Genomic DNA, 23,182 nt, shown 5'->3' on the forward strand with positions numbered 1-23,182 from the left:
GGGTAAAGACTAGTTTCAGGTTTCGCGTCCCATACAAACCAAGCCTAGAAGAGGTACAGTGCAGCTACCAAAAAGATCAAATTCAATCGCAAGAGTTATATACCAGCAAATAAAGAGCCATCTGCTATCAAAATTAAAATTTCAAAAGAATCATGAAAGGGAATACTACAATGCACGCAGTTTGCATTACGATAGCCTATTGATCAGATAGTTTCTAGCTGATTCTGGGATGAGCCCAATGGGCATGATCAGGTGACAGCCGTATCAGGTCTTCAGAATAGCCCAGACAATTAACACCACAGGAAAGGCCACCTCACTTCAAGTTTCAAGTCAACATTCATGGTCATAAATATCAAGTGCAGACTAAGCGGTCTAGAGTTTTCAACCATACAACAGAAGTAGTTATTACACAAGATATCAGGGATATATTCTTGGTTTAGTATCGAATCATAACACAAATACGATGCGTCGCCTCAGCTACTCTTGGTAATAGCGTAAGAGCATAAAACTCAGGCACAGATGAACCTGGCAAATCCATGGTATTCATCTCTTCTTAAAACCATACTTCTTACGCTCGTAGAAGAGATCAGTCTTGGCGCTTCCTAGATTGACGATCTTCGGACATCCATCTCGGTCCTTCTCCTGCTGTGTACACTCCTTGCAGTAGTAGGCATCTGAGATGCCAACTCCACCGCAGATGACACACCTTCCCTGGAATGAGCCGTAGTTGCACTCGTCACAGACACGGACAAGCGTACATGGGCGCACATATGAGTCACAAACGACACACTTGCCATCACACTTCTCACACAAGCGACCAATAGCAATGCCAGGCTGCTTCCGGCACATGATGAGATCGGGATGATGTTTCGCCATGGCTGTCAGGTGCTAACCTGTCAAACCATATACAGATTCATATAAGATCACTGTAGAGCATTGCCAATATATATGTAACATGGATAATGAGCAGAAGAAATCATTGGTGATGCATCCCTCCTAACAAAAGTGAATCATTAATAGAACTATTTCTTGTAACCAACTAACCAGCAAGCAAACAGCTCATCAACTACTACTATGTATTGGGACACTGGAATGCACACTCTTTCAGAGATAGTAATTCCCCTAGCTTTACGTTACGTGTCATTGTCAGCGAGGTTTATAAGAACTAACACCAGAGTAAATTATACTGCTACAGCTCATAATACAGACAAATACAGAGGGTATGGTTTGAAATTCCACCAACATAATTCCAATATATTCGTTGGGCATCATTAGGGGGTATTCAAACATATTTTCATGGGATATCTTACAAACAGAAACATCATCATGCACCAGAAAATGCAATGTTACAGACATTATATCTATCCCATTTCAAAGCCAGCGAATAACTGCCAGTAGAAATATTATCACAATAAGGTACAGTTCTGTGCAAGGGTATGACATAAAAGAGCATCTTGCGACATACTGACATCTACATACGTGTTTCTCTCAAGCTACAGCAAGGCACTGACCGCATGTTCTAACCAACTAGTGTGCCCCGAGCTAAGAACTTACTCAGGGCAAGGATATACAGCCCTGAATGCTACCCACCGATTCACCCTATAGGTATGAAGTGTTCAGCGATGCAATGGAAAGGGTACAAATTCATTGATATTACTAATTCCGAACTTGGAAGCTGCTCCACAACATTTACAATCAAAGATTCCAAACAAGAATCACCTAGTTACACACAAATTTGTTGTTGATGTCCTATATGATATGCAAATTGCAGTCTAGTGAACATTTTGGTTATACTTGATTACAAGTTAATCCATTAAGTAGACTGAAGTACTCAAATTATCAGATATCTCCGTATTAGAGCAGCCGACTAAAACTGACAAGAGGAGTGCGATTGAGCTACTGCAACTAGCAAAGCACCGGCTCCAAGTACTATGGCATGCGACTGTGAAGTTGGACTGCTGGGCAAGCAAGAGTTCCACCAACAGCATCAATCATTAGCCAGGGCTGATCAGAAGAACAATCAAAAACAGCACAGACACACGTTTTTATGTTGAAAGCAACTGCAGTCCGTGACAGGATTGGGCAAGTACCCTGAATATTTGACAAAGATTCACAGATCAAACTAAACTACCAGCTTGTGTTGGAAGTTAGGCAGAAACAGAAATTGAGCCCATCATGCAAGCAATATCGTCACCAAAATTGCTAGCCTCCAATCCCATATCCAATTTTAACAGGGAGAGAAATCTTCCTCCATGTTCTACCGCCCGTGGTCGCATAGGACCCAACAACACCGACAGCCAACACATTTCATCAAACATCTCACGTGCACGAGCGCACAGCCCCCAAACTCGGCCAAAATCAACTCATTCAAACCAGGGGGAGAAGTGGACAGGGCGTCCGCTCCCTTGCCACCGCAGGTGCTGCCGCGTTCACCGGTTGCCTCGCCGCGGCTGGGCCGATTTGGTCGTGCCCCACTGCCGCACACACACGGGAGGGATAGGACAGGGTTCGCTGTCTTGGCGGTCTGTGTGCACGCGAGGTGATCCCATCTGATACAGATCCCTAGTACCCTACTCAAGCAGGGTCGATTCTAGATTTCTAGGGCGTTTGTTTCTGGTAAGGAACGGAACCACAGATCATCCGGAGAAGTTTTAGGGCTCGAAGGCCACGCACCTTCGAGAGGATGAGCTCGCTGTGGCGGTGTTCCGCTCCTAGCTCCTCGCAACGACGACGAGACGACGGGGAGGAGGCAAGCTGAGCTCGGCTAGGTCTCGCGGCGGCGGCGCGTCGGAATATAATTTGGCGGCCGCGCTTGATGCTGCTAAACTCTAGAAGCTTATCGAAGGCAGTGGCACGATCTGCGCCCAGATAGCACATCACGCTCAATCCAACGACTGGTATTGGCGCAACGGTATATTCCTTGCTACTGGCGGCAGGGCCCACCTGTCGGCCTCACATTCTCCGTCATCCTTTTGGCACCTTCTCCGTGCGAGTTCCGGCCCTGGCCCTCATCGCTGCCATCATTGGGCGCGCCAGTGGCTTCGGGTAATCCGGTCCGCCATTCGAGGAAAACATACCCCATGCCAGAGGAAGAAGGGGATCCATTCTCGTGTCTAAGCGGGAGGGGTTGGTCATGTCTCAGTACAAATCTCCCCGTCTCTTGTGATTGAGAGAAGTAAAAATGCTCCTAAAAATGAGAAAGCTTAGCAATGATGCATACCGCCACAAATTTGCTATGTAGCCCGAGTTGAGGTTCTTCGGCCACCACACAGTTTTCAACCATCTTTTAGTAGCCGAACTATTCCATATCATATCAAACACTTCATTGCCAACACCAGTTGCATTAAACTTAGCTTGGAGCACACCTCATATATCTTCTACGTCACACATATAATTATGGTACCACCAACTTTACCCCACAAAAGTATGATGCTAACTTTGACCATTTTTTCTTTTTTTTTTGACTAAGTGGTCAGTAGGAGTGCCGGTAGGAGTGTCAGCTGAATCCTAATTCTTAAAATGCGTACCCACAAGCCACAAACGAGCTTGGTTCTAGAGAGCTGCAACAAGTTGCCTAAATATATAAGGTTTTTCGATAGTGCCTCGGAAAGGATATCTTATGGCAATTATGTTGACCTGGACACATTTTCACTATGATGGGTGATGTGCAACACTTAGTGCTAGCAAGAGTTTTGTTGCCAAGTTTGTGATCAATAGGCAAATTTCCTTACCTTGTTGTTGGTACCCCATGCTCATGATTAGTGCACATTCAAATGAGATAGATGTGCATACGTATGACTATTGATCTGTCACATGTCTAGGTTGCCTAGGTTAACTAATGTCACATATATTGTTGTCATGATATTAATATGGATTAAGATTTGTGCTTCTATAGACCCCCAAAACCGAAACGTTTTTCTGAGTGAAACACAAGAACTACTAAGAATAAACGATACATGTTTGAAATTAGGGGTAGGATGTCTGAGAATAAACATTACCACAATATCCCTTCGAGGATTTACACTATTGTAAGATTGGAGGTGTCTATGGAAGCACAAGCCATGGATTAAACAGATTCAAAAACTGGTTATTGTTTCAATAGTCTTTTGTTTGCATACTAGGTTCAGAGCAGATATCTATCTCAGCAATGCATGATGTTGGTAGCTCAATTTTGGATAATGTAGAAGAAGTTATTTTGATGACAACACCTAAAAGGAATGTGACATTATGTGGTAATGAAATATCAACCAAGCACATTGATGATGCTCTTTGTAGTGGTTACAATGGAATCTAGTTACATGCTACATGATTAATGGTCCTCACGGAATTTGTGTACCTAATCTAAGGATAATTTAAAATTAGATGATTGTGCATTTTTTTCTTTCATCGTGGAAGGTTCCAATTTCGTGGAGTTCTACATTTGGGACTAACCATGTAAACTTGGAGTTGTATTTTTGAAAAAACTACCTACGGATGAATGATTGATAAATTAAGATTAAATTTTAAATTCTACCCTGGGTGAATCAAAATTTTCAAGTTCAAATGTAACCACATTTTTTTAGTGTACATATAACCATTTTTAGCAGAACCATATTGGGCTTCACCAAGGTCAGGGATGCCACATTGCCACATCATACAGCCCACGAACTATGGCTAAGCCCATCTCCAGCACACTGACTCCGCCGGCCACAGTCCTTCCTTCCTCGCCCTTCCCTTCCGCGTCCGGCCGGCGGATGGCCGCCTCCCGCCGGCTCGCGCGGAAGCTTCCCTCCATCATCTCCAAGCACCACCGCCTCATCTCGCCGGAGATCGAAACCTTGGACACCCTCGAGGACTCCACCACCCCACCCTCAATCCGCCTCGACCCCACCCTGCCGCTCCTCCCGCTCGCCGTCTCCCACCTCTCGCCGCCGACGCCCCTCCCGTCGCTCCCCTCCGCGCACGCCTCCTCCCCGGCCTCTCTCCTCCGCCTCATCCGCCGCGCGCGGCACCACCCCCGCCTCGCGCCGCTCGACCTCCACTTCCTCCTCGCGGCCGCCGCCGCCTCCCCGGCCTTCCGCCCCGACCACCGCCTCACGAGCCTCCTCGCCGCGCGCCTCGCCGCCTCCCGCCGCCTCCCCTCCCTCCACCGCCTCCTCCAGCTCCTCATCTCGCGCCCCTGCCCCTGCGCCGACGACTCCATCTTCGCCTGCCCCGACCTCCTCCCCACCTTCCGCAGGGCCATCCTCGCCTTCGCCACCTCCGGCGACATCCCTTCCGCCTCCTCCGCCCTCGCGTCCCTCCGCCGCGCGGCCGACTCGCCGCTCCCCGCCGAGTTCCACAACATCATCCTGCACGCCCTGGCCCGGCTCCGCCGCCACCACGACGCCATCGCCTTCTACAACGAGATGACCACCGTCCACCGCGTCGCCCCGGACGCCTACACCTTCAACACGCTCCTCAACAGCTCCTGCCACGCGGAAGGCGTGGATGCCGCCATGCGGTGGTTCGAGGAGATGCGGCGCCAAAGCTGCACACCCACTGGCGTGAGCTTCAACACTCTCATGCGAGGCTTCTTCAGGGAAAGAAGGTACAAGGAGGGTATCAAGGTTGCTCACGAGATGCTGCAGCTCGGCGCCGGGCTGTCGGTCGCTTCCATGGAGATTTTGGTTGGTGGTTTGTGCCGTGGCGGCGAGGCTTTGAAGGCGGCGGAGGTGTTTGCCGAGTTCTTGGTGGATGCGGTGGTGCCGGAAGGGTTCGATTGCCTGGGGCTGGTCGAGTCTCTGTGCCGTGGTGGAAGCGTGGACAGAGCGGTGGAGGTGCTGGAGCTGGCATTGGAGAAGAACAGGGCGTGCTGTTTGAGTGTCCCTGCTGGCGTTACGGTTTTGGAGTGCTTGCTCAAGTCCGGGAAGCTGGATGAGGTGTGCCGGCTCATGGGCAGGATGGTCGGGGAGGGGGTTGTCCCGGATACCATTTCCTGCAACTGTATCTTTGAGGCACTTTGTGAAGCTGAGAGGACTTCTGATGCCAACAGGCTGAGGATACTGGCCAAGGAGAAGGGTTTTAAGGCGGATGGTGTGACATATAGCATGCTGGTGCAGGGGTTTGGTAGGGAAGGGAGGAGGAAGGAAGGCGAGGCTGTTTTGGATGAAATGCTCGATTTAGGGTTTATACCAAACATTACAGCCTACAACAGGCTTCTTGATAGCTTACATATGCGGAGATCCTTTCATTAACAAGCGACAATTTCAAGTCATGTTTATGCTCCAAACTTTTCTGAGTCGCACAGAAGCATATCAAAATGGAAGCATACCACAGAGTTGGTCCACAGACTCTGAGAACATACAACAAAACATGGGACAATGACAGATGACACCAGCGGTGTTGTCAATAAGTTGCCAAGTTCCAAGGTATATGGTAGATGCAGAATAAAAGGGCAGAGTAAAGGTGTCCTATGGTATTTGATCTTGCCCTCTGCCCATTTTTTCATGAAAAAGGAAATATGAATTTCTCCATTCATTGGACCCTAGTTTTCTGGCCGCTGTCCATTGGCAAGTTGATATTCCAAATGCAATCCCACTTAATGATTTATGTGACAAATTGTGCTGTTTGAATTGTATGGTTTTTGGGTGGATGTTCTTCTAATTTTGCTCAAAATTTAATTTATTCCTATTGCTTTACCAGGTTTGAAGGCCTTGATGTTTGGAAGTTTTTGTAACAAACAAAAATCATATTGTAGTATCGTGTTTCCCTAAATTTCACAGATCAATTGTACCAAGATCTTTTGGATGGAAACTGACTCGTCCCATCTGATGATTTGACATGTGTGGTTATGATGGTTGAATAGTTTTGCTAGGGAGCTGCCTTAATATTCTTATTCTTATGTGCACTGTACGAATATTATAGCTCTCGGTTGCCAAATAATTGGAAAAATACAATATTTAGACATATTACAAAGGAAAAGATAACAATAATGTAGACATAGGGAGCTATCTTACTGTAATTTTCCTTATTTCTGGATTCTATAGGTATTATAGTACCCTGGTCTGCATGAGTTGGAGTGTTACAGTGCCTGGAGGCTGTAGACATAGGAAATCCTATACAATGATTTCTTCCTATGGTACAGCACTCAGAAGTGTAGCATTCGGTTGATCACAATACATGATAGGACTTGACAATTCATTTGTGAAATATTTGAATAACTCTATACAAGAAGATCACTTTCTATGCTTGAATAGAACACTGAATGATAAGCTTCTCAACAGGTGCTAGATGGCGATCCAATATTTCCCTTGCAACTGTCATGTTTGGATTGGCAAGGCTGACAAGGTTAGTGATCCTGGTTAAGTACTTTGAGAAATAGCTGAGAAGTCTGGAACTAATATTCCTTGTAAATCAGCCAAAGCTTCTGCTACTCTGCTATTTTTGTTAGTAATCAGTCACTAGAGGCCATCTACTGCATTATATTTCATGGACCTTGACCGTTTGGAGAATTTTCTTTTTTTTGTAATACTATCATATCATGAACCATATATGTTTACATGTCCTTTTAGTAACATTATCTATGAAACATGCCAGTGACTACCTCCCAGTTTCTCAAAATGCAAGTTGGCTTCCATAATTTGAGCACACACAATCCCACATTATCGTGCGTGCTAGAAGTGATGATTATCATCTCCCCTTAATCGACATGGCTATCTCTCCATCTGTTTTATGCAATGGAGTCAGGCTCTCTTCAATTAAACCAATTCTCAAACCAGGGGGCGTCTCGTCAAGAGATGTATGTACCTTGGTGATTAAAACTTGAAAGAATGGTTTTGAGAGCTCCAGAACTAGGGTCATAGCCTCATAGGTGTGTACCTTTTTTTTGAACTTGTCGTGAACCTTGTGCGTGCTTGAAGCGATGGTTGTCTTGTTCCCTGACCTGCAAAATTGTCAATAGAACCAATATCTGTTGAGATCTGTGTCTCATGTAAATCTGTTCCCACAACCAATTGCCAGGGGTATAATCCAGCAGTTTACATATCTCCAAAGTTCTGCCATAAGGTCTAGCACGAAGGTCGCTGACCATACACAGTTTTTTTGTTGTTGAGATTAAGAGCTGTGATATATCAATCCAATACAAGCTGATTCTTAACACAGGCTGGTGCTACACCAAACCAAGATCTACATAACTATTGTCACAGCCTTCCTTAGCTAGACGGACCATACACAGTTGGTTATCCACCACTGCTAGGTGTTCTTTTAATGTCTGCCCAGTGTGCTCTGAGCCCTGTGCCTATGATGCCCCCCCTGCTCCCTGGTCCTGCTCCGGCGCCCTCTGAAGCATAGCAAGTGGTTCTCGCTGATTCTCTCACCCTTCTTTCAGATCCCTCGTCCGGTGGAGGAGTGCCCGATTGTATCAGGTTTGTGCAGTTCCTCAATGTCGATGGTGGCTCCGTTGCAGGCAGCACAGACTGACCACCCTGCTCTGCCGCAAGAGCCATGTAGTCAGCCTCCTCCGTTGTGCAAGTTGCTCTTGCGTTTGAGATCCGGCAAGGAGGCTGGTCAGGTGGGAGGTGGCCCTGGAAATGGAAGGAAAGTGCTTCAACTGCTTCAGGGATGGCCATGTCAACTCATTTCTTGTTCAATTTTTTAGGGGGTCCAGAATCTTTATCCTCCTCGGCGAGATCCAGGAGCTCAATGACGAGTGCAGTTAGGGATCAACCTCCAGGAGGTTGTATTTCGTACTCCCTTGCTTGGAGTTACTCCTGGTATTCCTTTGTGTATATTTTCGTATGTTACTTGTTAGTGTGTGTAAATAAATCCCAAGATTTCACCCAACATGAGACCTGGTGTTGAAGATATTGATGCAAAGAACCCAATATCAAAATCGTTCGTAATTTAGATAAAATATTTCAGTTTTGACTTTTGTTTTTGGAAGCGAATGCAAAAAAAAAACTTCAATCAAGTAGATCCGCATACTACTATTTTCCCTCATCCCATGTGAACTCCCACGCTGGAAATTTTGACTTTTGTTTTTGGGGCGGATAGTCGATTGGTGTGTGGGCTGCTGAACTCGTGAGCCCAACTGCACATAAGTGGGCCGTCCCCCAGGGGACGTGGGATAGTCGGACGTTTTGCAAAAGAAAAAAAAGGTTCTAATCGCTAGTTCGGCCTCCCCTCGACACCGAGAACTAGCCTTTGGCTGAGCCGCCGCCCGCCCTGGTCGCGGAACCCTTCCACCTCCATGCGAAGAAGCTGCTGCGAGTAGGAGGGTTAGAGCGCGATTTATCTTGTTGGTAAGAAAGCTAGGTATAGCGATCTCTTTATAACCTCACAAAAACGAAAACAAAAGTTGAGGCTCTTGCCTTATATCGTTTCAAACGAAATTCGAGGTTAATCAGACTAAGGTCTATGCTCCTCTCATTGCAGACAATCTCGACAAATTACCCCAGTCCAGCGGAAGCAGCAGATGCTGGGGGTGAAAGAGATGATGCATAGCAGCAAGAACATAATCAGGGCCACACCGCCCAGTGGGGTGATCCTATGCAACAAGAGGAGCAAGAGTGCTGCTGTATCCGTGTCGCTCCCAGACGAGATGCTGATGCAGGTGCTACTTCGGCTTCCCATCAAAACCATCCTCCGCTTCAAGGCCGTCTGCCGCTCGTGGGCTGCGCTGCTTTCCTCCGATGAATTCCGCACCCTCCACATGGAAATCACTAGGACGGCGCCAGAAGAACTGAAGATACTAATTGTATCACCGACAGAAAGATTTGACTCCACTGGCATATACTCGTGCTTGCCGCTCGGTCCCAGAAGAAACGACCAGCTTCTGTTCACTCTTGACCATGCCCGCCGTGACTCCGTGAAAGTTCTGACGCCCATACCGTGCCGTGGCCTCACACTTCTGTTCGATGATGTCACACCGGCTTACTACCTCTGCAATGCAGCCACACGGGCAGTCACACGCCTACCACCTTTTGGTGAAGCGTTTGATTCGTTTTCTGCTGGACTGGGATTTGATGTCCGGAGACGGCAGCACAAGGTGGTGAGGTTGGTCAACGAGATGGGGATGGTCAAGTGTGAAGTGTACACGCCTGGAAGTGATTGCTGGAGGCCGGCTGCCAGAGGAGTACCTTTCAGGTTGTGCCGTGTTGCAACAAGTGTTCTGTGTAATGCAGAGGACAACACAGCATCACCGGTGTTTGCAAACGGATGCCTGCACTGGTTGGTTGCTCCTTACAATCTAAATGCAAAGCCAAGAACTGCTATCTTATCCTTTTCTGTTGCAGAAGAGACCTTCACGTCTGTACGAGCACCAACCTTCGGACCAACAGTGCGTACATTACCCTTCCCCTTCATAGCATCCGGAGGATTAACAGATCAGTGGTTCCCCTGGCACTGGGCTGGCCGGGCGTCAGAAGAACACCTAACAGTGGTGGATAACCAACTCTGTATGGTCCGTGACCTTCGCACTAACCCTTACGGTAGCACTCTGGAGATATGGAAGCTGCTAGATTATAGTGCTGGCCATTGGTCGCTGAATCATTGTATCAATTTGTCTGGGCGTGCGGGGAGAGATCTACGTGAGCCACAGATCGTGTCAGTTATTGGCAATTGCAGGCCAGGGAAGAAGATAATCATCGCTTCTAGCATGCACAAGGTCCACGACACCTTTAAAAAACAGGTTCACACCTATGACCCTAGTTCTGGAGCGCTCAAAACCATTCTTTCAGTCACCGAGACGCACACATCTCTTAACGAGACGCCCCCTGGTCTAAGATTCGGTTTAATTGAAGAGAGCCTTACTCCAGTGCATAAAACAGGTGAAGAGATAGCCTTGTCACTTACCCTGGCTAAGGTGACTAAAGAAATTCTACTCCGTCTCCCAGCTAAATCAGCCGTACAGTCCAAAGCTGTCTGCAAGCAGTGGCTCAGACTGATTGAGAGTGAAAACTTCATTGAGACATACTCTAAACATAAGAACATGGATAAAAGGCCAAAGGTCATGCTTATTGGAAAAGGTTCTGGACACCTGGGCTTCAGTTTTGCTCCCTTAAATGGATGGATCAGAGAAGCTCCTAAGCACATTGCACTACTTTGTAGAAAAGTGATTTGCTCCAAGCCTTGCCATGGGCTCAACCTGATAAGCACGGAGACAGATAACTATTTGTACAACGCATGTACAGGTTTCTACAGGGTCTACCATAGCAAGAAGCCAAAGATGCACCTGCCCTCGAGAGCCTGCAGAGTACATAAAGCAGAACAGCATGCTTTCACAGTCGGGAACAAGAATGTTGGCTTGACATTCGACCCTTTGACTCGTGAGCATGTTGTTGTGGAAATGTCTTATAACCTGAAGGACTACAAATCTCGCCAATATAACTTGGAATGCACATTGCGGTGGTGTAATTCTCGGGGTCATGCACGAGAGAATTTTGTACCAGTACCGCCTCTGCCTGTGAATGAAATGCCACCTGCCTATGTTGAAGGGGTGCTGTACTGGATGAGTGAACCAAGACTGGGGCGGAGCCATAAACGGGCCATTGTCTCTTTTGACATTACTAGGAACAAGTTTGATGTCATCCCTTGCCCACCATGCATTGCAATGTGGAATAGCACAAGTTCCTGTCGTGCATATGTGGTTGAGCTTGATGGAGTTTTATGTGCTATTTTAACAGATCCATTGGCAAACAGTTTAGATGTATGGAAGCTAGAGCATGGCCAATGGGGTAGATCATATTCCATCTGCTTGAAAGCATCGCCTGACTATTCCCTTGGGACAAATGTCGTGGTGCCAATAGCTGTTGATCCCTATGACAGCAGGATCCTTCTGAACAGCGGGAGGAAAGTAGGCCTATATGATCCAGTGGAGCAAACAGTTGAAACTCTGTATTCACTTGATCAGGTACATGATGCTGCAAGTACGACACATCTTAGTGTTTGTCAAGGATCTGACATTAATAAGTACAGACATCCTGATCCGTCCAATCCATCTTTGTCAGGGAGTAATTTGACATGCTCCAGAGACCAACCATCAGGGGAGATAAATAGACTGGACACTGAATTTTTGCCTCTTGTTCCTATGTTATATGAGGAGAGCTTAAAATGGTATCCGTCTGTGGTCAAAGCAAGAATGTCGCGTTGACACATTGTCAAATGCTAGCGATTCCATTCTGATTTAGGGCGATTATATCTTGGGCATCTTTTTAAATACTAATATAGCTGGCTTGCATGCTGGCGAACTGCAAGAAAAAAAAACTATGTTGTGTGTTACTCATGTGGCCAAAGAAAATTACTTATGTTTACCTTATTTGTATGAATAAGGTTGTAAAGATCATATTGACATTCCTTGGCGACATACTATATTTATTGTTATTCTGGTGTTATTTTGCTTTATTAAGGGGGTGCCAGATCAGCAGCCATCGCACTTCGCACATCCTTTTACTGGAGTCAAGAAAATTTGTTAGTACTTGTGTGCAAGAGCATGAAGCTGGCTTGGTTGCACCGCCGTCTATGTATCTACATTTTGGCAGTTGAGAGCATAAAGATGCATGCTATATTAGGAGAGAGCTGTCACCCCTCATCATTCTGGACAAAAAGTTTTGTTGCAGTTGAGCATCGGCGATTTACACAGAAATAACCCTTTTGGATAAGAATAGCATAAAATGATCCTCCAGCCAAACTATTTCACGTTTATAACCCTTTTGTGTGGCTCCCTTCACAAGGGCGTCACACCCTTCTATGTGGCGCCTTTCGCAAGGGCGCCACACCCTTCTGTGTGGCTCCCTTCGCAAGGGCGCCACACATTCTGTCATACGTGGCGGCTCGAGCTTGTCTGCCGACAATGTGTGGCGCCGCTCCCACGGGCGCCACATAGATAGGTGTGGCGCCCTTGCGAAGAGCGCCACACAAAAGGGTTAGAGGCGTGAAATAGTTTGTCCGGGAGGTCATTTTGTGCGTTTTTTTCAACAAAGGGTTATTTTTGTATAAATCGCCTTGAGCATCACCTGATGCGTTCCCTATAGCACATCTTGGTGTTATTGCCTCATAACTATTTTTTTTTGTTTCCACTGCCCAATTTCAGGTGCAACTGTTTTCTTTCTTATATTTCTGCCATGGTGTTGATCTTAATACACTTTTTTGCCGGCTGTCCCTAGAACTGGCTTTTCCTGCACTAACAAACTCGAGCTTATGATTGAATAGGACGATTATTAGCAGCAAACATTCAAAATGTGGATTAGCTCCACGTTGTTCCAGAATATGGTAGTCACTAATCTTTTCTTATCCGGTCCACTCTGATGGCAGTCTGCGTTGAGAATATTTATTGTTCTTAAGGTGCTATCAACACTTAAATCATACTCACAAGGCTTTCGCCTTGAAAATTAACATGTCGTTAGTCAATATCAGTCATAATTGCATTGAATTGTTTTGTTACTTATAGTCCTGCAATTAGGAGATCTGTTTTCCTAATCGAGTTACCACCACATGATATGCTCACTGCAGTACCGCTGGTCGCCCCTCTAGTGTGAGGGTTTGCCACTTCCTCCATTAATTCCCGGGTGGTCCTAAAGATTAGCAAAGCTTTGTAGTTTGGCCAGGAAAGGAATTCATGCATGTTGTATAATTTTTTTTTCTAAAACGGAGATGAAAGTTTTGCGTCATCTATTAATTAAGAAGAGGGTGCTCAGATTTTAGGAGAAAACCGAGCGAAAACCTACAACCACATGAAACACACACAAACAACACACTTACACGCACCCACAACCAAGCCTAACATAGACCCAAACAACATGGCGCACCCACACAAGCCAACACAAGGGACCACCAAACACGACACTCCATCACCGTGCTGACAAAGACATGCCATGAAATTGAGAGAATCCATCAATCAACCCTGGTTCGAGGATAGGCAGAAACCATGGTGGCGAGAAAATCGCATACCTCTCTAGCGACGACCGCTCCATGTACCATTGCCAACAGTCCAGACATAGAAATCTCATCACCAATAAGAACCACCTTCCTATCGGACTCAGGCGAGAGATAGAGACTGCAGGGTCAACAACACCATGTTGTATAATTTTCTTCTTTGTAGATTACCAAAATTGTTAAAATGCAGGAAGTTGGTTCAATAATAAGAAATGTTTTTTAGAGTTAAATGATACTGAATGTAAATTAATTCTTATTGGCCTCTAGGAGTCGGAAGTGCACATTGTCTTGCTTTATATAGAGATGTATCCATCACCAAATTTTAATACAATGAGAAGTCAAGTGTTTTGTCATTATTCTAAGAATTTTCTTTTGTTGAAATCTCATGGTAGATGGGTATTTTAACTTATGTCGCCGGTAGATTTTGGATCATTTTATTTTTCCCAGGGAAGAGGACTAGCTGTATCAAAGGGGGAGGCATGCTCATATAGTCATATTTTTCATTTATGTATAGTAACAGCTCAACTCGAACAAGCCTTCCAGTGTTTTTGTTTGGTCAATAATCTTCATGTATGGACCTATGGTGTATCTGCACATTCACCTCAACGTTGCCTGATATTCAGCAAGAGCAATCAGAGTGATAGTTTAGAACTTCCTCATGATGATTTTACCACTGAAGCAACTTCATTCTTGTTCTGACCTTCAGTTGTAATTCTGCACAGAGGACTACAATTCTTGGATGGGCCGAAGGTGGTAAACCAGCTATTTTCCATGTTTATTAATATACACGTTACATTCCTTTCATACTGATAAAAATGTTTACTGTTAACTTGGGAACCAATAGCTAATATGCAGCTTGGTATGACAATGTCTGTTACCGTAGGATAGCGATATTAATTTGGGAATGGTGTTTTGGCACATGGGAGCATATGCTCCCTTTATTTTGAAATGCATGTTATATATATTTTGAAATTTAAAAAAATTGAAACGAAAAATTTGAACGTACATCTTCATGTGCTACACGCTCACAAAGTTGTTTCATAAAAATCCGACTTGTCGTGTGTCGTGTGTAAAAAAGACAAAATTCAATGCTGAAAATAAGGCTTTTCAGGAGATAAATTTTCTCTTTTTTACACAGACCACAAAACATATTGGTTCCTCGCGAAACTTGACGAACGTACGTATATTGTGGAGATGTACATGTATAATTTTTTGTCAAAATTTTTCGATATTTCGAAATATAATTTTTTGATAGAGGGAGCATATGCACCCGAGAGCCGAATTGAATTTCCGTATTAATTTGCAAAATAGATGCAGCAAGTTTAACTGAGGTGAGGCTTGAGATGTGCGGTACAGTTGACACTGATTGGATATGTCGTTATTGTCAAAGTGGACTTTCATGATGAAACACCAATAAGTCACAATATTTTTCTCTCAAAAAATACAAAGCTTGCGTCTTGATGCATTGATAGAAAGAGCAGAGTTATAAGCAACAACCGCAAAAGACTAATACAACCAATGACACCAAACAAAACCTATTCTAGATGCCATATCCATACAAGTGTGGTGGACACATGTTGTGCCATAGGAAGAGAGTCTCCAGTTCTTGAAAAGAAGGGCATAATTGGGTAGCTCCTACTTTTGAGAAGACAAAATCGTGGGCCAGTGGGCTCGCACCGTCACTAGTGCCGAGACCGTGGAGCTGCTAGACATTGCCTGTGGTTTGAATGCTTCACCACCACACGCCACCACCTCCCTCGCCTATCGCGACAAACGCCTGCATCAGCCAGTTGATCCCTGTCGAGTGTCCACGTGCAATCAAGACGCCATAGCTGGTGGTTCACTATGGTCCATTACCCATACCAACCATCGTAGCCGCCCTGGAAAGATGCAAGCGCAACTAGGATTCACCTAGTAGAGTCAAGGTGTATGCTACCACTTACGCGTCAACATGGGGCAGACCTTGAAGAGCAACCCCTCCGAGGAAAAGTGACATTGTTCGATCGCTAGATCCTGGTTTTCACCGAGAGACTAGACCACAATGGATGTAGGTGAATCTATGTTCCTGGGCAATGCCACCAAGGTAATGAGGCATGAGAGTGCCATCGTCCCTGACACCTACACTGACAAAGATCAAGCAGGGTACCAATCAAGTCATACCATCAATTTGTGAAGGGTACGTCGCTGTAAATTTGAGTTTGTTGATGCTCCTTTATTTTCTTTTTTAGTTGACTGCTTCTTTTTCCCCTTTTATAGCTGGTTGAGATGCTTTGATCTTCCACTTGAACAAAAAACAAACAATGCTAATCATTTTGCATCTGCCTCTAGGTAACTTAATTAATATGTTTCCCAACCAGTCAGCAGGGAAACATAGATTTGTCGTCACGATGTGATACATGGTACATACTCCAATGATGAGCCAAATCGACAACCGCTAATTCTCTTTGAGAAAAAGCAGGTCGTAACGTCTCTTGTAATTGGATATATTTGAATATGCGACCCTGCGGTTGCTAACCGAAGCTGTTCTATTGCTAACCAGTTTTGTCAATCAAGATTGCTTGGTTTATTTGTCATTGACGTGATTTTCTTTCAAAACTGATTGACGGATATATACAGTACTTCTAAAAGAAATTCCTAACAGAATTGGCCACGGTACGCCAGAGCGCAGTTCACCGTAGAAACAACAAACCACTGAGCCTAAACAGCATATATGTTCCACAAAGTGCGGATTACGGATTTCTGAGGCCACTTTCTTGCCCCAAAACCAATGCCTGTGAGGCTCTAAATCTATTCTTCACCCGTTATGCTGCATGTTCTCTTGTCACATGAAGATTTCAGGTACACACCACGGTAATTTGGGCATGTACGTTGTACTTTCAAGTGTCCTAGCTAGCATCCTTACGATTTTGACTTCGAACTAAGAAAGCATAAGAGGCCAAAACATAGTACAACTGATTTCTGTTCGAAATGATTGGGGGAGTAAAATAGTCGTTGATAATAAGCACGCGTGTATAGGTCAAAGCCACAACCGGCGTTGTTAGAGCATCTCCAGTCGCGTCCCCCAAACCGTCCCCCAAAGCGATTTGGGGCGCGCCGGACAAAAAAAGCGTTCCAGCCGCGTCCCCCAAAGCCCTTTTTCGTCCGGCGCGCCCCCATTCGGTGTCCGGCGCCCCGAGCCCGTCCCCGTCCCACGGGGACGCACCGGGGACGCCGGACACAACAGCGAGGCGGGGAGTGGCGGGGCCGACCCGTCGGCGGCACAATTAATTTAAACCTAACCGTCGCCTACCTCGCGACGGAAGTTATTGGCGCGCAGCGACGGTGCGGTTCCCGCGAGAGGGCACAGCGACGCGTCCCGTCGCGCCTAGCTCTGCGTGCCGGCGTTAATGAGCGCCACCGCTCCTCCGCCTCTCTCCGGCCTATAAAAAGGGCGCCTCTCATCGTCCCTCTCACACACAAACCCTAGCGCCTCTCTCCCGAACCCTAGCCGCCACCATCTCTCAACAAGACTCGACGCCATGTCTGGTAGAGGCGGAGGCGGACCCTCGCGGCCGCGGCCGTGGCCGTGGTCGTGGTCGTGGCCGCGGCGCAGCTGAACGCTCGCCGTCGCCTTCCACGCCGCCGCCTTCATCATCGTCGGAGATGGACGTGGAGCCGGACGTCCTGTTCGAGTTCGTCCACGTCCTCAAGGGCGACCCGCGCGGCATCCGGAGGCTGCCGGACTCCTTCGCCGAGTACGTCGGCGGCGTACGCCCGCGCACGATGCATCTGCGGGAGCATTCGTGCGGCTACTGCCGGTGGATCGTCAAGGCGATCTACGACGCGCGCGGCAAGATGTACTTCAACATCGGTCGGGAGAAGTTCGCGCGCCACCACAGCCTCCAAGCCGGCTTCATCCTCGTGTTCTCCTACTTCGGCAACGGGGACATGAGCGTCAAGGTCTTCGACGAGAGGCGCGCCTCCGGGACTACCACGTCGACGGGGACGACGACGGCACCGACGAGGAGGACGACTGAATGAGTGTTGTTTCTTCGCAGCGAAAACGTGCACGGAGGTTTCTGCCTGTTCGCCTCATCGGTAGAACCAACAAGGGCACCATCCTCCCGCTGCATTTTCCAGTTTAGGTGACTGGGTGTGCCCTCGAGTGTTCTTTCTTAGCAGCGAACACACGAAACCTTCGATGCACGGCCTAGTTAGGTTTAGTTTCTTTGCAATATTTTATATTTGTGTCCACCATGGTTCAAACTATGTATTAGTTTGTGGAAAACCATGTTCCAAACTGTGTTTTCGTGTAAACCACGTTCCAAATTATGTATTAGTTTGTGGAAATTGAAATAAAAATGCCAGAAAAATTATTTTAAATGTTTGGGGGCGGCGTTTGGGGGACGCGGCTGCGGAGCGACGTCCCCCAAACGCGGCACGAACGAAACACGTCCCCCAAACGCTCGATCCGGCGCGGTTTGGGGGACGGTTTGGGAGACGCGACTGGAGATGCTCTTATAGGTCAAATACTTCAATAAACACACCGCCAAGTTCTGTATGCAACTTCCTTAAGAAAAGGGACATGCATGCAGGCATGCAGCTAATGTCAACGCCTACAAACTTGTCTTCAATTAGCTGTGTTGCGGGCGGTCCCCGTGTTCATAGACAAGAATTGCCTAATAATTTTGTGATTATTGACATCTAAATATTCCTCAAATCTCTTATTTAATGTAATTTCTCAAACTGACTAATCATTACATACATGCATCGGCAATGTAAACCTCTCTATAAATACATCGAGTGCCTTGCTCGTCACACCATCAAGCAGCATACGTACATTCTTTCTTAGAGGTAACACTCCCATCACAGTTTCGCCCAAATCTGGTCGTTTCGCCAGGAACTCTAGGAAAATGAGCGGGACGGTGAAGCTGACATGCGTGCAGCTGCTCATGGTAGCCTTCGCTACGCTCATCACCATGTCATCTGCAGGTTTGCAGTATGGTTTCTACAACGCGTCATGCCCGAACGCCGAGCAAATGGTCACGAGTGTCGTCAATGGGTTGATCGACGCTAATCCTGCTGTTGCTCCGGCATTAATCCGTTTGATCTTCCATGACTGCTTTGTTGCGGTACGTAATCTACTTTCAGTTTCGTAAATGTACCGCTTTATTGTTTCTGTTCTTAATTGTGGTGTTGCACCCAAAAAAAATACTACAGTCCAACACGATAAACTCAGTAAACTAATACAGTACTATTTTGGGTAACAACCTAGTTGAGATATATAAACTTTGCTTCAGACTGTGATTTTATCTCCATTAATCAATTATTTACATCATTGTAAATAGTTCTACAATATGATAAAGCTAGACAAGTCAGTTTGTGGTAAATATCTTGACTTTCTCTAGTCATTATGTTGTTGCAAATGCTAGACATAATTGATATCATCTAGATATTAATATACTACGTATTCCTTTGATGAAAAAAAATACAAGTCTTATGGTTATTCAGGTGCTTTTGCTTGAGCTAACAGCTTTGTCTGTTGACATCTATAGGGCTGTGACGCTTCCATCCTCCTGGACCCCACGAGCGCCAACAGTTCGCCGGAGAAGACATCCATTCCCCTGGCCGTGGCTGGGTATAACGCCGTCGACCAGATCAAGACGGCCGTCGAGGCCGCGTGCCCCGGGACGGTCTCCTGTGCCGACATCGTGGCCTTCGCCGCCCGCGACTCGGTCGCGAAAGCCGCGGGCTACTACTACTCCGTCGACTCCGGCCGACGCGACGGCAGCGTGTCCACCGCTTTCAGCATCCTCACGAACATGCCGTCCCCTTTGTTCAACCGATCGGACCTCGTCGCCCGCTTCATCCAGAAGAAGCTCACCGTCGTCGACCTCGTGGCGCTCTCCGGCGCGCACTCCATCGGCGTAGCGCACTGCTCCGCCTTCACCAAGCGGCTGTACCCCACGGTGGACCCGACGCTGGACGCCACCTTCGCGGCGGACCTCAAGAAGAGGTGCCCAGCGCCGGCTCGCGGCGTGCCAGACAACCTGGTGAACAACAATGTGGTGACGCCGGCGATACTGGGCAACCAGTTCTACGGTAATGCCATGGGCAAGAAAGTGCTGTTCAACTCGGACGCGACGCTGCTCACCGGCAGCGACACGGCGACGCTGGTTGCCCAGATGGCAGCCGACCCCGCGAAATGGATTGCGCAGTTCGCGGTGTCGATGGTCAACATGGGAAGGATAGGCGTGCTCACGGGGACGCAGGGGCAGGTCAGGAAGAACTGCCGTGTCGTAAATAGCTAAATCGTCAAGGCTCCGATCTCAATTTGTTTAATTAGTTTGTTACTTACATTTCATTGTACCGTGTGTTGCAATGGGATAGTTTAGTTCCCTCCTCGTGCTAGTGTTTTAGTTAGGTGATGTGTGTGTCAATTTTTTCCTCGTTTTCCGTTGAATTTAAGTTTGAAGAACAACATTTTATTAGAAAAAAAATCCTATTTATAACAATGTTCGTTTCCATTATTTGGTTTAGGTGTCTAGTTTGTTTAGTTGGTTTAATTTCAATAAATTTCAAAATAAAGACACACATTCATCCTGGTTTAAATGTAGAGTTTACACTATCAATCAACAAGTTAAACAAGGTATAAACAATGGGAGGAAAATAAACATGCCAGCATGCCGCCTCTCGCCGGAAAAGGAGATGCAAACTGGCATGAATTGGAGGATGTACAAACCTCCTTGAGGCTATCTGTTCCGTTTGATGGATAGGGAACTATTCTCTCTGGATTGTGTTGATCCACCCCCTCGACCCAAATCCTTATTGTTTAGTGATTGTGGTTGATCAAATATATGAGTAGTGTTAATCATTCAAAAAAATAATCAATAAATTGATACATTGAACATCACATTCACCATGATAATGTACATAGCTGTTTGGCATAAAAAAGATGATCTTGTTGATGAGCGCCAAGATCTACATGGAGAACGAGCTTTCAAATAAGCTCAAAGTTCATGTACATACTTACTGCAACATAATTAGTCGCATAAATTGAACATGCTCAACGAGAAGCTCAAGATAGTGGTTCATCGTGATTCTATAACCTTTAACTTAAAGAAACAACTTTTGACCTGCATAGCTAACGCCGCTCCGCTCCACCCCAACCCTAGGCGACGCGGGGGCGGCTGCGCCTCCAAGGCTCTCCCCCGCCCTCTCCCCTCTCCCCGCCGCCGCCAGAGGTCACCGACGGGAAAAGCCCGGGCGGGGACGGCGGCGGCGGGGCTTCTCCCCGGATGGCGCCTCCTTCCCTGCGGCGGTAGTGACGAGCTCCAGCAGTTCTGCGGTGGCGCGGTGCCGCGGCCCCCTGCGACGGGCTCGACGCGACGACGGAGGTCGGGGAGCTGGTCAGCCCGGCGGCGGTGCCCCTGTGGCGGCGGTCTGCAGATCCGGGTCCGGCTTGGCCCTTGGGCCTAGGCGGGCCTACGGGTCCAGATCTGACGCTGCGGGCGGCGTGGTGGCCTGGCTACGGAGCTGCCCGGCACCGTGGTGGTGTCGGTGACGATGGGCTAGGCGGCGGTGGCCGAGGCTCTCCCGGCGGCGCGGCTGGTCCTTGGTCGTGCTGCTGTGGTTGAGCGCTTGGTGTGGTGCTCTTGGCGTGGCAACCGCTGCTCCTAGTCCTCTGGGCTGAGGAGTGGGGTGTGCAGCGCAGGGCGGCGTGGTGGTGCTAACCGTGGTCATGGTCGTGCGACTGCATCGACGGCATAGAGGTGTTGCAGCGGCGGCAGTGCAATTCAGCGAGGAGGATGTGCTGCTCAAGACCCAATGGGAAGGGATGACAGGTGCGTGCTGCTCCGGATGAAAATCCTGCTCTATCTTCGATCAGAGTCGGTGATGACGGCGCTTGCGGGCATCGTTCCCCTCCATGGAGGCATCGCCGAGGAGTGCCCGCTCCTTCCTTGCCCACTCGGGTTGGTGTCTCCGGGTGAAAGCCAAGATCGGGCTCTCCGATCGGCGATGGTGGCGTCTCCGACGTCGTTTCTTTCCTGAAAGCATCGTTTTTGGAGACACGGACTTGAGGAGCACATGGTTTCGGGCTTGATGTTGCTTTGGTAATGCTGCTGCTCAGGTTTGTTTCCAGGGCGCTATGTACGTCGTCGCCGGCATCTCAAAGGCGGCGACTTTCTCAGGGCTGGCCAAGTCCTGCCACCCACCTGCCGACTCTTGGGCGCTCAAGGGTGGTTGGTACGTCGATGAGGAGAGTTCAGAGGAGGTTGTTTCTTTGGAGTTGCTTGGCTTCGGTTGTGACGCGGCTTCGGTTTGAGCTTGAGCGAGACCCCTGTATGTCATTGTTGTAGTGTGTGGTGGCTAGTCTTCGGATTGGCGGTGTGTGTTGTAGCCATCTTTGGCGTTGTATCGGCCATCGGCCAATTCTTCTATGCAACTGATATGTCTTCCAGGACATATCCTTAAAAAAATAAGAATTAGTTCCTCTCCCATCACACCTCTAATCATCACGAGATGAAAACACTGTCAAATACCCAAATTCATGTATCAAAGTAAAATTCAATGAAAATAGCATTTAAATTTGTCATGCTTAAACTTTTTAAAGACCATGCTTCATATATTTGGAGAAAAAAGAGTAGCTTCCGAAATACTACACCCACGCTATATGCATGCATTGAACATAACCACGACATCCATTTCCATAGTCCAAAAGTATTTTTTGTGTTTTTTTTTTTTGGCTTTAACCGGAAAGAGAAACATAACTAAGACATTTACACCACCAAACCAGATGGAAATAGTGCGGAAATATCTTTTCAGAATAATAGTTTGAGAGTAACCTTCTCTCTTTATTAATCGATGGTTAAATAAGTAGGTATTACTAAAATCATAAGGTTCAAGGAGCCACACATGGCGTCCCAGGCCTAGAGATAGGGCATACTAAGCAAAGTTATGTGCTTCTTTGTTCCTAAGTCAACCTTTATGGATGAACTTTGCCTTCAAGAACTCAAAAGAGTCCATCTTAATTTCCTTAATGATAAATGCATAAAATGAAGGAGCTATGCCCTAGAGGCAATAATAATAAGAGTTATTTATTATTAATATCTTCATTTTTATTATTAAACTTATTCTTTATGCTATAACTGTTGTGTTCCTTTAATAAGAGATTCGAACAAAATCTCACGAAAACGTATAGAGAGATAAACAAGAAATAAAAGCCATATTCTTGCCTCTTAATATGACTAGCTTATTTATTGTTAGATGATCAATCTTTTCTGATCATAAGCATTATTATTATAATAAGGAT

The 23,182-nt window shown here is 46.8% G+C and overlaps 3 protein-coding genes across 5 annotated transcripts; 2 read left to right on the forward strand and 1 right to left on the reverse strand.

Annotated features, from left to right (window-relative positions):
• Positions 1 to 313: 313 nt before the first annotated feature.
• On the reverse strand, positions 314 to 2,712 carry LOC124683913 (PHD finger-like domain-containing protein 5A). The gene is made up of 2 exons (XM_047218334.1): positions 2,674 to 2,712; positions 314 to 893 (listed from the first exon to the last, which is right to left on the reverse strand). The coding sequence occupies exon 2, from the start codon at positions 874 to 876 to the stop codon at positions 544 to 546; it is 333 nt and encodes a 110-aa protein (XP_047074290.1). The 5' UTR covers positions 877 to 893; positions 2,674 to 2,712; the 3' UTR covers positions 314 to 543.
• Positions 2,713 to 4,733: 2,021 nt separating this feature from the next.
• LOC124695886 (pentatricopeptide repeat-containing protein At2g36240-like) lies at positions 4,734 to 14,643 on the forward strand. Of its 3 annotated transcripts, none has more exons than XM_047228706.1 (3): positions 4,734 to 6,436; positions 7,245 to 7,308; positions 14,613 to 14,643. In XM_047228706.1, exon 1 carries the CDS (start codon positions 4,734 to 4,736, stop codon positions 6,213 to 6,215), a length of 1,482 nt encoding a protein of 493 aa, XP_047084662.1. In that variant the 3' UTR covers positions 6,216 to 6,436; positions 7,245 to 7,308; positions 14,613 to 14,643. The 3 variants fall into 3 exon arrangements, with proteins under 3 accessions (XP_047084662.1, XP_047084657.1, XP_047084650.1); XM_047228694.1 differs by lacking the exon at positions 14,613 to 14,643 and adding an exon at positions 9,394 to 12,176 and having other exon boundaries at positions 6,217 to 6,436; XM_047228701.1 differs by lacking the exon at positions 14,613 to 14,643 and having other exon boundaries at positions 7,245 to 7,450.
• Positions 14,644 to 15,931: 1,288 nt separating this feature from the next.
• Positions 15,932 to 20,180, forward strand: LOC124660112 (peroxidase 2-like). Its single transcript, XM_047197906.1, has 4 exons — positions 15,932 to 16,032; positions 16,147 to 16,218; positions 18,770 to 19,001; positions 19,425 to 20,180. The coding sequence occupies exons 1-4, from the start codon at positions 15,932 to 15,934 to the stop codon at positions 20,178 to 20,180; spliced, it is 1,161 nt and encodes a 386-aa protein (XP_047053862.1).
• Positions 20,181 to 23,182: the final 3,002 nt, after the last annotated feature.

The sequence above is a fragment of the Lolium rigidum genome, chromosome 1, assembly GCF_022539505.1.
Source record: "Lolium rigidum isolate FL_2022 chromosome 1, APGP_CSIRO_Lrig_0.1, whole genome shotgun sequence".
Taxonomy (NCBI): Eukaryota; Viridiplantae; Streptophyta; class Magnoliopsida; order Poales; family Poaceae; genus Lolium; species Lolium rigidum.